Source organism: Pleurodeles waltl, chromosome 3_1 (genome assembly GCF_031143425.1).
Source record: "Pleurodeles waltl isolate 20211129_DDA chromosome 3_1, aPleWal1.hap1.20221129, whole genome shotgun sequence".
In the NCBI taxonomy this organism is placed as follows: domain Eukaryota; kingdom Metazoa; phylum Chordata; class Amphibia; order Caudata; family Salamandridae; genus Pleurodeles; species Pleurodeles waltl.
The window spans coordinates 970,023,992-970,039,983 of record NC_090440.1 but is presented as its reverse complement, the minus strand read 5'-3'; the positions used below and the strand labels follow the sequence as shown (position 1 = coordinate 970,039,983).

The following is a 15,992-nucleotide window of genomic DNA, read 5'->3' as shown; positions in this document are numbered from 1 at the left end:
ATTTGTGGTGTAGCTCAAGGAAGGACAGGCTTGACCAAATACATATAAGATGGAAGAAAAAAAAAAAAAAAAAAGTGGGAAGATATTTCGAGATGGATAGGAGAAGAAGCACGCTGGGCACAGACATGAATACTTCTAAGCACCTTGGCAGATAGAACATTTAAGCTAGCATAAAGACAAGATGACACAGGAAAGAAAACAAAGATAAGTCGGAAAAATAAAAATCCCATTTACTTCATAAATTTGAAGTGTGCCGTTTAAATATACTACAGATTACTTTGTAGATCTTGGGTGCTACATTGCCACCCAATTGCACAGGTCTGAGAAGAGAAAAAAATATATATTTGCTAGAGGACTTAATTTAGAGATCCTTGTTTTTATTTTCAAGAAGCTATAGACCTCAAAGTTGGAAAGTGTAATACTTTTTAGAGAACAGATTTGGCACCAGAGTAGGAGAGGCAGGAAATTAAAGTTTGTCCCATAGAGGACTGAAGTAGGATTTAGTAATGCTGGTATCTGTGAAAATTGTGTTGGAATGTGTAAAAGTAAGTAATGTTCACCACTAGAGGGAATGGATTGGTAATAGGACGTTCAATCTAGAGCCATGCTGGCCTATCTGTAGAGATTGAGTTTAACCATCAGGAACCTTGTGCCACCAAAAACAACGTCTAGTAGTTGAACGAGTGTGGCAGGTTACATGCACCTTCTCCTACTGGTGACCTAAGATTTTTAAGACTCATTCTGGGTTTCTTATTACTCCAGAGGAAATGTGACACAATCTTATCTAATGTTACCAACAAAATGTGGACGTGGGGATAGGGAGCATGCTTGATAGGAAATTGACCAGGAGGGAGAAGGGGGGGTCACCATCCTCTTTAGAGTTTCTAGTCTGTCTAACCATGAAATATTTTGGGAGACCATGCCGTTAAAAAGTTTACATTTTAGCAAGTGTTTTGAGTTCATACAGCGATATACAATCTGCCAAGTTATTAAAGAACCAACATCCTAAGAATTTGATTAATTTAGATTGCCAATGGAAAACTGAGTTCCCTACTCAGGAAGGGTTATAAATGTACACTGAGAGGTAGGACTTATGTTTTATCCCTGTTCAAGGATTAGCCAGAAATAATTTATTAATGATGTTTACAAATGCACGTGTGGCTACTTCAGGGGTTTCCATAAATATTAGGCTGTCGTCCAGGTAAACCGATGGTTTAAAAATCAAATGCCCAAATGTTAGACTATCATGGTTATTAGAATCATTTATCAATAGTAATAAGGGCTCAATGACCAGAAGCGTAATTGAAGCACACAACACAGTTTACTCTGATTTTCGCAGCAGGTTTAGCATAAAGGACATGACCAGTTTAATATAAGGCTAACCCAGATTGTATCTGCACAATGAAAATTCCAAATAAGGCCAGGATACTCTGTTGAAGGCTCATTCCACACACAACACCATTGCTGCTGCGGTGGGGGAAATGAGGGAAAGATGCCTTTTTGGTGATATGAAGAAAATACAATTATTATCAGTTGCTAGCCCGCCCTTGAGGAAACTGGTTTTGGTTAAGAAGGACTAACTTGGTAATCACTGGAGTCACATGATTGGCAGAAATGTTGGCACAGATTTGTTTTCATGCGGATTAAGAAGATTGGCCCGATTCTTCCTCTTTTGGGATGACCACAATTACAGCTTTCATGGCTGTAACCAAAATCTCCCCAGTGGAGGTAAAGTAGTTAACAAATAAAAATAAAAAAATTAAAAGGGGTCCATTAGTGTGAAATAAAAGGTCTATAAAGTAAAGGCAGGTTATCTGGGGCCAGGGCTTTACCCACTGGTATATGCTTAATTACATTTTGACTCTCCCTACAATCAGCAGACTTGTTTAACTTCAGAGAATTTGAAGCTGAAAAACGGTCTTCATTGACAGAGTCTGGAGGAAATTTAAAGAAATTATTTTCAGCGTAGAGATCGAATGAGTATGTACATAAACACATACCTAAATATATGTATTTCTTTGTACAAATCTGCGTAACAACTATAGTTTTTAAAATATATAGATACTCTTCAGGTCTGCTTAACAAATGCAGGGGTGTGGAATTTATTAAAATATCTACTTGTCCAGGGGACAGGTTGCTTCTCAAATCTACTTGTCCTGTAAAAAGATCTACTTGTCCCTTTGGTGCCATGTAGTGTGGCGACAAATTATGGCAGCAATTAATAGCCTCTCTGATTATGCCAGGGCTACTACCATAGTAGGGCTTGAATACGGAGTTTCAATCCCTACTGTAGAAATTTCCTTATTTTGCCACCTTTCTGCAGATCTGCATACTGGCGCTGGAGGAAGCAGTAAGCAATAGTTCCAGGGCTGGAATGCCTTTGAGTCTGCAAACCTACTAACCTGCATGTTTTAAAGATTTTTACCAGCTTCTCTCTAATATTTTCCCATAATAAGAAAGGTTGGACATTTACTCCTGACAATGGCAGAATTAGAACTTCTTCCAGGGTTGGGAAGAAAGTGGCTGGAGGGAAAATGAACTTGCAAATGCTCAATAGATTTTCACATGAGCAAATCTACACATCGTATTTACCCACGCTAAAATACAGTTCACAAATATTTTATAGGGGTACGACATATACCATGGGTGCACTTTTGTGACTTTCTTTAAGAATTTGGGGCCACAAGTAGGTAGGTTCAGATTTGTGACCTGCAAATTGAGAGTCGCAAATCCGAATGTAGGATGGTGTCCTTGACACCATCTGTGATTCGCAAGGGCTTCGCAAATGCCCACATCATGAATAATCATGAGGTGGGTCGCAATTTGCGACCCCCTCACGAATGGTGGCCTGCTGGAGACAGCAGACCACCATGTCTGTGACTGCTTTTCAATAAAGCAGTTTTTTTTGTAATGCAGCCCGTTTTCCTTAAAGGAAAACGAGATGCATAACAAAAACGAAAAATTAAACGTTTTCGTTTCATTTTTTCAGAGCAGGCAGTGGTCCACAGGACACTGCTTGCTCTGAATTTTTTTTTACAGTGACATTCACAATGGGAAAGGGGTCCCATGGGGATCCCTTCCCTTTTGCGAAAGTGTTAGCACCCATTTGAAATGGGTGCAAACTGCGATTGGTTTGCGCCCGCGTTCACAAAACAATCCTACATTGCACTGCGAGTTGCAATTAGGAAGGGAACACCTCTTACTAATTGCGAGTCGCAAACCCGTTTTGTGATTCGGTAACCAGGTTACTGAATCGCAAAACTGGGTTTGTGCATCGCAATGTGCTTTTTGCACGTCGCAAACAGCGAAAGTCGCTGTTTGCGACATGCAAAAAGCTACCTACATGTGGGTCTTGGTCCCTAATTAGGTCTTGTGTTAACAAAGACATTTTGTTTTTATTAAACTTCTATTTCTCTCTCTTTTGGCTGGCTTTACTGTGAGTGATCGCATTCTGCTCTTCCACAAGGAGCATATTGCCACACAAAGTAGTTTTGTTCAGTGTCAGGAACTACAGTGGCAATCAGTGACGTAACGAAACTGGAGGGTGCCCCTTTGCAAAGAACATGGAGGAGCACCCTCTCCAGACTCACTCAGGGCAGGTGCTGTGCTGACGGGGCCCCCTGGAGGGCAGCTGCGGGGCCTTTGTTATGCCGCTGGTGGCAACGTGTGCTTTAAGAGTTCAAAAACTTTTTGGGGGGGTTTTGCCAATGTTTGTTACAATGTTGAGGGCCTGGTAGCTGCCACAACAATAAAGTGTTACAAAAGCCATGTCAAAACAAGACACGCATTGATAAAACTAAAAGACTTATAAAAATATGTCAGATCAGTTGGCTTTGTCAGTGTTTGTTTATTTTCATGCTTCCCATAATAGTGTTGAAAATGGTTACACTGATTTTCCATTAGAAATATTTTTGGGAAATACTAGCATGCATCAACACATTTTACTAAATGACACTTCATTTGCATATAATCAGAGAGCATTCTGGGAGCATTATACTTAGCCTCTTAGCCTAAACTTTTCAAACATGTGTGTACACGTTTTATTTTTTTGTACTGGAACCAACGTCAGTAGTGAAGTGTGACCTTAAAACATTTATTTACAGCACGCACCCTAATAATGAAGGCTTTCAAATAATGAACCATAAATACAAGTTCGAACAGCATTATCCTTTGGAAACACATTATCTCAACTGCAGAGAGTTCAACTCTCTGTAAACAGGCAGCCAAAGGGTTTGTGCTGCAGGGGGTTGGGCCTACTTGTCCCAAGGACAAAGTAAACATAAAAACTTGTTGCCCTTGACCCCAAACAAGATGTCCCGGGCGATAGGAATTCCACATCCCTGATTTAATGTATATATTACTACTACTTAAATAGAACTATTCTAGGCTTTTAATTATCTTCCTTATACATATATACTCTATGTACCTACATATTTACTTTACTCCTACTGGAGAAAAGGAAGAGACAAAAAAAATGCCACTCTCTCCAATGCATTGTCTCACACTATACCTCTCTCAATCTCAGCTGTATCTCCACACTGACTCATCCCAAACCTCACTCTACTACTATGATCTCCAAATTAACCCTTCAAGAGACTTTTCCCTCTGCTATCCCGCCTGGCTCACCCCAAACCTCATTTTACTACTATGATCTTCCAAGCAACCCATCTAAAATATTCAACAATGTCTCTCATTCAGCTCATCCCAGATCTCATTTTACTATTAGGATCTCCCTAAACCCTTTCTACAGACACTTACCTCCTCCAGCTCTCTCCTTCTACTCATCCCAAACCTCATCTTACTACTATGATCTCCCAGTTAACCCTTCCTAGATTCTTCCCTCTTCTATCCCTCCGTTATTTTATTTAGTCCATCTAATGGACTTATGTCCACCCTCAAACTCATATTTCCCTATATGAATCACCACTAATCCTTTTGGGCTCCGGAGCACTGTGCTACTCACCGAAAAGCACTTTGACACCTCGTCAAGGGTAGTGAGTGCTGTATTAATACAATTACAATACAAATCAGAAAGATGAAAGGCATAGCTGGAAATGAACTGTAGACGGAGCGAGTAAATATAAAGGGGAGAGAAATGAGTAAGAAAGAAGAAGAAATCAAGATGTAAAGACAGGAGAATGGACATGAGTATTAGAACAGAGCAAAGTCAGATAGCTAGTAATCTGAGACAGACTGCCATTGTATAACTTACGGACAGATGTTGTAGTTAGAGGGCAGGGACTTCATACAAGATCCTAGAGCCACTGAGGGAGGAGGCAAGTTCTCTATTGCAACATACGCCCGTAGGTTACAGTTACCCAAGTAAGATCCTGTCAGGTCTCCTTCCCCTCCAACTGTACCCATCTCCTAGCTTCCACTAAACGGAACACACCCTCATTCCATTACATTGTTCACTCCAAGCATCCCAGACAGTAGCTCAGATACACATGGAATGGGTACGTCTCCCATTATTACAAACACCACAAAGAAAAAAATCTCTGGCATATAAAGCACAGGAATAATCATTCACAATCACTCAAACTCCAACATAGCATACATATTCACTCAATAACAAGCTGTTAAATTCCCAAATACCTATGCAGACACAAAAAAACAACAAGTAGTCCCAGATTAACCGAGATGGGTAGAGACATGAGGCTCTTCACACCTAAAGCCAAACAAAGAAATGGGTTAAAAGCTGGGTTGTGATTACCAGTGCACAATGGTCCAAGACATGCAATGCAGGTCGTGTCCTCGTCAGACAGGAGGTGCTGCCACCACATTTTGTGCATTCCCAATGACACCACACAACATTTTGCAGGACATGTAGTCACTGACGCTCAGTAATGTAAAAGCCATGGCACTGAACTCACCAGCTTCGACAATGGGTTTCTGCATGATCACCAAGCCTACATTTTCAAGTCACTAACAAAAACAGAAAGTTTAACCATACAACACCTCAACATTCACTTGACTACACTCCAACTCAAAACCGGTCATCACAACTACACAAGGTCTCCAGACATCCAACTCATATTACTAAACTAAGCAGGTGACCAACAACACACTTTCACCATCTTCCACAAGCAACAGCCAACCCAGAAGGGCAACACCCTGCACAAAATTGCAGCCCAGCCAGGGATGTGAAATTCCTATCGCCCGACGCCCAGGACATCTTGTTTGGGGTCAAGGGCAACAAGTTTTTATGTTTACTTTGTCCTTGGGACAAGTAGGCCCAACCCCCTGCAGCACAAACCCTTTGGCTGCCTGTTTACAGAGAGCTGAACTCTCTGCAGTTGAGGTAATGTGTTTCCAAAAGATAATACTGTTCGAACTTGTATTTATGGTTCATTATTTGAAAGCCTTCATTATTAGGGTGCGTGCTGTAAATAAATGTTTTAAGGTCACACTTCACTACTGACGTTGGTTCCAGTACAAAAAAAAAAACGTGTACACACATGTTTGAAAAGTTTAGGCTAAGAGGCTAAGTATAATGCTCCCAGAATGCTCTCTGATTATATGCAAATGAAGTGTCATTTAGTAAAATGTGTTGATGCATGCTAGCATTTCCCAAAAATATTTCTAATGGAAAATCAGTGTAACCATTTTCAACATGATTATGGGAAGCATGAAAATAAACAAACACTGACAAAGCCAACTGATCTGACATATTTTTATAAGTCTTTTAGTTTCATCAATGCGTGTCTTGTTTTGACATGGCTTTTGTAACACTTTATTGTTGTGGGAGCTACCAGGCCCTCAACATTGTAACAAACATTGGCAAAACCCCCCCAAAAAGTTTTTGAACTCTTAAAGCACACGTTGCCACCAGCGGCATAACAAAGGCCCCGCAGCCGCCCTCCAGGGGGCCCCGTCAGCACAGCACCTGCCCTGAGTGAGTCTGGAGAGGGGGCTCCTCCATGTTCTTTGCAAAGGGGCACCCTCCAGTTTCGTTACGTCACTGATTGCCACTGTCGTTCCTGACACTGAACAAAACTACTTTGTGTGGCAATATGCTCCTTGTGGAAGAGCAGAATGCGATCACTCACCGTAAAGCCAGCCGAAAGAGAGAGAAATAGAAGTTTAATAAAAACAAAATGTCTTTAACACCAGACCTAATAGGGGACCAAGACCCACATGTAGGTAGCTTTTTGCATGTCGCAAACAGCGACTTTCGCTGTTTGCGACATGCAAAAAGCACATTGCGATGCAAAACCCAGTTTTGCGATTCAGTAACCTGGTTACCGAATCACAAAACAGGTTTGCGACTCGCAATTAGTAAGGGGTGTTCCCTTCCGAATTGCAACTCGCAGTGCAATGTAGGATTGTTTTGTGACCGCGGGCGCAAACCAATCGCAGTTTGCACCCATTTCAAATGGGTGCTAACACTTTCGCAAAAGGGAAGGGATCCCCATGGGACCCCTTCCCCATTGTGAATGTCACTGTAAACATTTTTTCAGAGGAGGCAGTGGTCCTGCTCCTAAAAAATGAAACTAAAACGTTTCATTTTTCGTTTTTTGTTATGCATCTCGTTTTCCTTTAAGGAAAACGGGCTGCATTACAAAAAAAATAAAAAAAACCTGCTTTATTGAAAAGCAGTCACAGACATGGTGGTCTGCGGTCTCCAGCAGGCCACCATTCGTGAGGGGGTCGCAAATTGCGACCCACCTCATGATTATTCATGATGTGGGCATTTGCGAAGCCCTTGCGAATCACAGATGGTGTCAAGGACACCATCCTACATTCGGATTTGCGACTCGCAATTTGCAGGTCTCAAATCTGAACCTACCTACTTGTGGCCCCAAATTCTTAAAGAAAGTCACAAAAGTGCACCCATGGTATATGTCGTACCCCTATAAAATATTTGTGAACTGTATTTTAGCGTGGGTAAATACGATGTGTAGATTTGCTCATGTGAAAATCTATTGAGCATCTGCAAGTTCATTTTCCCTCCAGCAACTTTCTTCCCAACCCTGGAAGAAGTTCTAATTCTGCCATTGTCAGGAGTAAATGTCCAACCTTTCTTATTATGGGAAAATATTAGAGAGAAGCTGGTAAAAATCTTTAAAACATGCAGGTTAGTAGGTTTGCAGACTCAAAGGCATTCCAGCCCTGGAACTATTGCTTACTGCTTCCTCCAGCCCCAGTATGCAGATCTGCAGAAAGGTGGCAAAATAAGGAAATTGCTACAGTAGGGATTGAAACTCCAAGTATTCAAGCCCTACTATGGTAGTAGCCCTGGCATAATCAGAGAGGCTATTAATTGCTGCCATAATTTGTCGCCACACTACATGGCACCAAAGGGACAAGTAGATCTTTTTACAGGACAAGTAGATTTGAGAAGCAACCTGTCCCCTGGACAAGTAGATATTTTAATAAATTCCACACCCCTGCCAGCACTCCAATACACTCCTCACCAAGTCATGCTTCCTGACCAAATGAACATGCACAAGTGCCAGGCCAAAGGTTGTACTTAATCTGCATGCAGTATTACAACAGCTGAAACATGCACCAGAAAAAGTCAGAACGTCTTCTGAATACAAAGAGGATAGTCTCAAGTAGACGCACATGGCAAAATTGACAATACAACAATCAAATGCTAGAGCAGTCCAGCAATACCACCATTGACACCAGACGTCTTCAGTAGGTAAAGAGTACTCCTCTATAACACAGCAGATTAAGTACTGCTATTCAAACACGGACAGTGAGTTACCAGCACACTGAATAAAAGTTAGCACAAAACATCACAAACGTACTCAACCTACTGTACAACACACCAGTCAAATCTTCCATGTGTATAGAATGACGACTCGGGCAAAAGTTGTGGCTATCACCCACAACATAATGGGGTACAATATTTCCCAAACATTAATTCCATGGTTTAAGTCCCCTTGCAAACTTCTCAACATGAACTCTGCTTTTCTTATGTTGCACCCAATAGGTACCGCCCCCCCCCATAAAACTTCTCACAATACGGTATAACTACTCCTACTTCGCATAACCCAGGGTACTCCCCTATGCAAGTTCTAGTGACAGGGTACCGTTTCCACTCCCCAAGCTCCTACCAACACACACATGTATTACACTCATCTCACAACAGTAACTACTCTTCACGACACAAACATGCACAACCAGCAAGTATCTACACAATAAAATGCAGATGGAACTACATTATTTTCCTCAAACTGCTAGACTCCATGTGGAGTCGAAAGTAAATGCTCACACAGATTAAAAAGGTGTTGTCATGTCTAAAAGTCAACCTACATGCAATCAAATTTAAATAAGACGGGAAAGCGATAAGGAGGATAAAAACTTGTGAATGACAATCAATACTGGCATGTAAAAAGGGTAAGAAAATTGGGGAAACTGGCGCAGCATTTTAGGATCAAAGCCACTGAATAGCTCATCGTAGAACGAAGAAAGCATAAAGGTTAATATTGAATCAGAAGGGTATTGATCAAAAAAAAGTAATGGACAGCCAAGGTTTAAGTAATTGAGTAAAAAAAAAAAAAAAAAAAACCATTAAGAACTAAGAAGTTCTGGGTCCTGGCACAAAATGGAACAGGAAAGGAACGGGTAAAACTGAGGTGTCTGGTAGGGGAAGATTCAAGGATATTGTTTCTGAAGGAATTATATAACAGAGGGGCTGCAAATAGCCTGCATCCAGCCGTATTCTTTATAGATGAAGCAACAAGAAGGCAGTTTTCCATGTGGATTATAAAAGAAACTAAAAAATAAAAATGGACAAAAGCTGCAGCCTCAGACAATCCACCTGCGGTTATTGTCAAGGTGAATATTGATTGATCTTTCAGTCTGTTTTACTTATTATTTCAACGAGTTATAAGGACAGGCATTTTCCCCAAGGGTGCCGTTATCAAATCAGTATTTAAGAAGGGGGAAGCTTCCTTACCAAAAACATAAAGGCATGTTAACTCATTAGATGTGGGCGGGAAATAATTTTCAAAACTTTTGCTGGGGCTTTTAAGAGAGTGGGTTGAAAACTCCAAAATAGCAGGGTGGGGTCTCTAAGGAGACACATTCGACCTTTTGACCATTGTTTTAACTAGTGAGCTATAGCTCAAAAATCTCTGGAGCAAAGAGGAAGTCTTTACTGCTGTTTTGTGGACCATGGGCAGCATTTGACTCGGCTGACTGCAAACTATTATGGGAAGCTCAAATAAATTACAAAATACCAGAGGGCCTACTCGTGATTCTAAAAGAAACGTAAAGAGGAACATTGGCACAAGTGGAAATAGCTACCCAAGGATCACTCTCAAGAAAAATGAACATCATGAATGGCTAACGACAATATTTTGCTCTAATTCTCATCATTTTTAGCAGATTTAGCCAGTCTATTAGGAACAGAAAATGGGTTTAGCCCTAAGATTAACAGCACTCGTATTATTTGTCTTTATGATAACGATCTGGTATTTCTTAGATCCGATAGAAATAGGCTTGCAGAGTTAATTATTTTTTTCCCTCCAAAAATTGTAAAAAAGTAAAAAGCTGACTGTCAATTTGGAAAACATGATGTCATTCAGGGGGAAAAAAAAAAAACCTTCAAGTTTAAGTGGTTCCTTGACAACGCAGAAGTAGAAGTTGCCAAAAGATGTAAATACCTGGGGATGTAGTTTGGGGACAAATTGTGATGGAAAAACAATACTGACGTTTTACAGGTAAAGGCCCTATCGACCACAAGCAGGGTCGATAAATTTGGAGGAGAGTATGGAGTGGGGCCCTTCTCAGACCCGTTTTCGGCAGCTTATCAAGCTATAATTGGGTCGCAATTTCACTAAATTGGAGCTTCTCTGTTTAAGTGGTAAAAATCAATTGGGATCAAGAGGAGGGGAGGTGTTTGAAAATACTTTTATTGTTGCCATCCTCAGTTATGATTCAGGCCTTAAGGACGGAAACAGGTCTAACAGCTAGGTGTTACCTAGCTTTCGCCCATGGTAATTAGATTCTGGAAACTGTTACAGTAGGATTACCCGCCTAAAATCTCCACTTTATGTCAAATCGCGATCCAGAAGAGTAAATTAAAATGGGCAGTATTGATAAGGAAAAGGATCATTAGGATATGTGATAAGATGTCTTTAACACATATCTTGCATCAACAATTGAGAATCAGCAAAGTGATCTTCGTACGCTAGCAAAAAAATGTCATGGGAAAATTAGATACTTGGATAATAATCTGTATGTCAGTGAAGATTGGATAGAGGAAGAATAATTTCTATATTTAAAAAATAAATTTTAAAAAAACACACAACACTAAAGAAAGAGTTATTTCCATATTTAGAACATCTACCTAATGGATCATTAAGACTGACACTTAAAATTCAGATGTGGTGTAAACCCAATCTTAACTTTGTTTTAAGAGTCCCAGCCTCCACCACTGCAAGGGAACAATATCTGTAAGTGTGGTATGAATGTGAAATGTGATTCCAAACACATTTTATTAGATTGTTTGTGGTTTTTTAGAGTATCAGAAATTATGGTTAAGACCTATTTTATGCAAATACGAGGTTACGGATAGGGGACAAGCTGCCTCCCTCTGGTTGGAAATGAGACATTTGGCTGTAACATGAGCACTAGGGAGATATTGGTTATCTGGTGAAGGAATCATTGATACTGGACTGATTTGTGAGCCTGCACACCCAGTGGAAGGATAAATGAACTCCAGCCCGAAACATCTACTCTCCTACTCACTATGGACAGTTAGATTTTATCAGGTTGCGCTATTTTTAGCATCCACTCAGACATTCTGCCAAGTTAACTTAAGCTAGAAGGACCAGGTCTTCTGTTCATTCAGAAAGTGAATGAGCTATAAGGAAGGCTTTAAATCTGGACACAATTATTGTCTGTTCAAGAACAGAGGTAAAATGTCAGTTTGTCTTTTCACTAATTGTCATCTTATCCTCATTACAGTTAGAGGCTTTTGTCAAGTAAGCAGTATGACAAAAGGCTGTAAGAGGTCAGGATTTTTTCCCCTAACAACATTTAAACAGCTTGTAAATTAATAGTACAAGTATTTCAAAATATATAACGAACTACGAAAGAAAATTTTGTTTGTAATTCAGAAGTGTGATGCAAACAAAGATCTAAATAAGAGCAAAACAAATCAGAACACTTAACTTGGTGATGTGCAAACGACGTTTGCAGAAACCTGAATTTCAAACATTACACACTATATAGTTTTATCAAGCATGATGGAGAAACATTCCTCCCACCCCCCCCCCCCATGACAATGCGGTTAATTAACTAACAGGCAAGCCTGCAGTCATGTGTATCCTATTTGTGGCTAGATTTGTATTATATGTAGAGTATACGTTTCGTCTATTAAATCAAACACTGCTTTTGTACAGCAGACGTACTGAACTCACGTATGTGAAGGTGCTCTAATATGTGAATATGTGACAAAGAAGAAAATGGTGGTTCAATGGATTAAAATATTCGCCCAGGATCACATAATTTGAAACCAGTGCGTGAGTCAAGAGCATTATAATCAGGTCAAGTAGATTATTTAAGTCACTAGACCTGCAGGTCTAGCAACATTTTTATGATTTTTTGAGTTCTAAAACTAGAATTGTTTTAATATTAGATATTACGTGTTTTAACTTGAATGCACACTTTATAATGTCTATAGCAATATTTATTGAAATATGTTTTATGTTTGAATTGGTTAAGGACTAAGGATAAAATAAAAATAATAATAAATTGAGAGAAATGCTCACACAGTACTACATAGAAGTAGATTTAAACTTCCCGATAGGTCTTGAAGCACTGAACATTCAGCACTCCACGACAAACTGCAATTCCCAAAAACAACAGAAATCAACTTATACAGAAATGTACTAACTCAACACGTGCATTACCATGCATGAACTGCCCAACTCCGAGGCAGAAAATAGGAGTGACAAAGCCAGTGAACAGCAAGCAATGGGCAGGCTCCAAGCCCCTTTCATTAATTTCTCGCAAGCAATAGCACATGCGCTGTCGCAAGGGAGACCTAAAATGAAGCTTCTGGCACAGATCTGAAGGAGGTGAGAGCAGATTTCGGCAAGATACCAGGTATTGACATTTAGTTTTTCTAATTACCATGTGACATGGCTCTCAATCATCACAGATGACAGGCAATTTGATTGGAAGACATTTAATCACATCTTATTATACTTGGTGAGCCTACGTCACTAATCTCATCTCTGGAGTACTAAACGCCACACAAATGATGGTGATTGGTAATCCCAGAGTACCACAGAAGTTGTGGAGCTCATTCAACTCCTTTCTTTAACACTCATCGAATATCTCATACAGTACGACTTATAGTCGCTTTGAACTCTTTTCTAGATTCATATGGTGTTTCCGTTTTTTCTGATTTACTCTTCTTCATTTTTTTGTTTTGTCTAACTCCATCTTTTTTTTTTTTTTTTTAAGAGAGTGGTCTTAGCTGCTCACATGACATGCCTCGCACTACTTGCCATCTTATCACGCACAGTTGGATATACAGTTTGGGTATACATATGTTGTCTCGACATGAGGCACTTTTACGTTTAAGGACCTCTGCTGTATTGACGACGAGGCGCCACTATGGCTGTTCAACATGATAATTCACGTATATTTCTTACCTCTCTGGTTTATCATTTACTACTCCATAACCTTATGAAAATCTCTCAATAAAATGTTCTGAAATTATAATTCACAGGTGACGCACGAATCGCTACCGAGAATGAACAACTCGTAGAAGATGCCGCCATTCCGTCCACAGCTACCACAATCGGAGGTGCTCATGTTGCTCACCTTCTGTGTGGTCTGCTCCGGATGCTCCAGGTGTTGGGTTACCACTCCCTGCCATGCCCGGTTCATAAACAAACCGAGATTTAAACTTTGCCGATAATACGGGGGTCTGCCAGTTGGTTTCAGGGATGCCATTTGGACGCCCGGTGTCGGTGCCTGAAAGAAAACGAAGAGTTGGTGACCTGGGGAAAACGAGGAGCGAAAAAGACCAGCAGTGAAGAGGCGATTCGGATCTTCTTACCTGTCCGATACGTCTGGTGCTGTCTTTCAAAAGCAGCCATCGGGGGAACAAGATAGCCTGATTTATGCTATTTGCTGGACACCTATAGAATGGACACACAAATATCTCAGGTTTCCACGGTCCAGACTCACCTAAGCCACGCTTTATTTCAATCCTGGAACTTACAGCCCTAACTTTATAAGTGAATCAGCAGGTTTCATTTCCCAAGCTGCAGAGTGAAAAAAATCGGACTGTTTAAATTACAACCGCATGGAGATGTTAAACGTGAAAGTGTTTAATCATTCCCTCCACTTTTTCGCTAATGACAATAACAAGTACAGTTTGCAGCGTTAATGTTGCTAAAAGCTTTTTTTTAAAAATGCCATTTTAGTAAAGCTCCAAAACTTGAAAAGGAGTATATAGATTATTTAACTACAGTGGCGATAAACAGATTAATTGAACAGCCACATTTAAAATATGCAAACTGATTCCCTCAAGGTATTAAGTAGCCCAGCCACTCTGGAAAACTATCCTTAAAACTGCCACCGACCGAACGCACAATCAAGGAACATTAGCTACAACAGACACTAAGAAAGAAAGGACCAAGACAACCTGGCAAAGATTACATGACCGCCTCTTCCCCACTAACAAGAGAAGCAGGTCAATGGCACCCTAACTACCGTTGTCCGTTATTTGTATTTTAACGGCTAGTTGCCCGTAATATCACTACTTCCGGGTCGCATTGCAGCCAATCACGTGTCTGAACCCATTCTGATACTTGTCGGTGGAGGGGGGGGGATAAAGAGGAACTCGTGTAAAATGAACTAGAATTGCAGGCTTGGCGGCCCCTTAGCCAATAATAGTGCGCGGCACAGAATCCCGACGAGCGCATTGGTTGCGCAGGTGGCGCACCCGCCTCTGGTCTGGGCAGGCTGTTTGGAGCACGATGTGCTTTGCTGGTGCCTGGTTTGTGGCGATCAATGTGCTAGGCACGGACCGGTCATTGAACTTGAGCTGTGCGGTGTCAGCAGTGCTCTTACCGCGTGTGCCCCTCTGTCTGCGCAGCGTATGCCTCTTGGAAGTGGATGAGAACTACTGCCTAAATGTTACACTTGTTACTCATCCTCCTTTCTGTGCTTGCCCTAAATTCAACGTCATGCATGTCTAGGAATGTCAGTGAGATACGGTTCATTTGAAACATATATTCCCAGTGATAAGTCTGTATTATCTCTTTTCCTAGAGATAAACGTGGCGTTGAAATATTGTATTAACTTTGTGTTAAACTCCTTCGGACCGCCCTGAAGCTGATTATCGGCAAAAAATGTAAGTGCGTGTTTCTACAACGGAAATGTTTGTCATTTGCAGCAGAGAAACAATCATTAGCAAAGCCAACAGATCTCGCCTATGTAAGTGCTATTGTCTTTTCCTATGTGTTATAGCCATGTTGTACACCAGGGTGGCTGCTTGTTAGCATGGCTAAAAGTTAGTGGCGTAGGGGAGATTGTCAGAGTGGAGCAGTGTGGAGAGTAGTGTTGTGGAATGCCATAGAGTGGCATAGAGTGTCCTCGAGTAGGTTGTTGTGGCATAGAACAGGGTAAATTGTTGCAGAGTGGATTGAAGTGTCGTGGAGTGGTGTAGAGTGGTGTGACATGGTTTATAATGGCGTAGAGTGGAGGAGCGTAAAGTAGAGGTCAGTAAAGGACAGAGTGGAGGGGAGTGACGTGGAGTGGGATAGAGAAGAGTGCCAGAGAGGAGAGCATTTATGGCCTGATTACGACCATGGCGGTCTGACCGCCAGGGTACTGCCGTCTCTGCTGGGATTGGTGATGCTGACGGTGGCATAGATCAGAATCAACCAGGGCGGCGCTGATTGCTGTGCAGCCCTGCTGATTACGACCTGGTTCTCCACCAGGCTTTTCATGGCAGGTTCAGTGGGGCCCCTGCACTGGCCATACACTTGGTTTCTGCCAATCAGCCCAGC

The 15,992-nt window shown here is 41.1% G+C and overlaps 1 protein-coding gene across 1 annotated transcript in view; it reads right to left on the bottom strand.

Moving 5' to 3' along the window:
• Nucleotides 1-14,701, bottom strand: part of CEP85 (centrosomal protein 85) — a 304,191-nt gene extending 289,490 nt beyond the window's left edge. Inside the window, exons 1-2 of the mRNA XM_069224028.1 lie at nucleotides 14,033-14,701; nucleotides 13,795-13,947 (exon numbers count right to left, since the gene is read on the bottom strand). Of these exons, the coding sequence (XP_069080129.1) occupies nucleotides 13,795-13,947; nucleotides 14,033-14,072 (193 nt within the window). The 5' untranslated portion in view covers nucleotides 14,073-14,701. The remainder of the gene's footprint in view (nucleotides 1-13,794; nucleotides 13,948-14,032) is intronic.
• Between the last annotated feature and the right edge of the window lie 1,291 nt (nucleotides 14,702-15,992).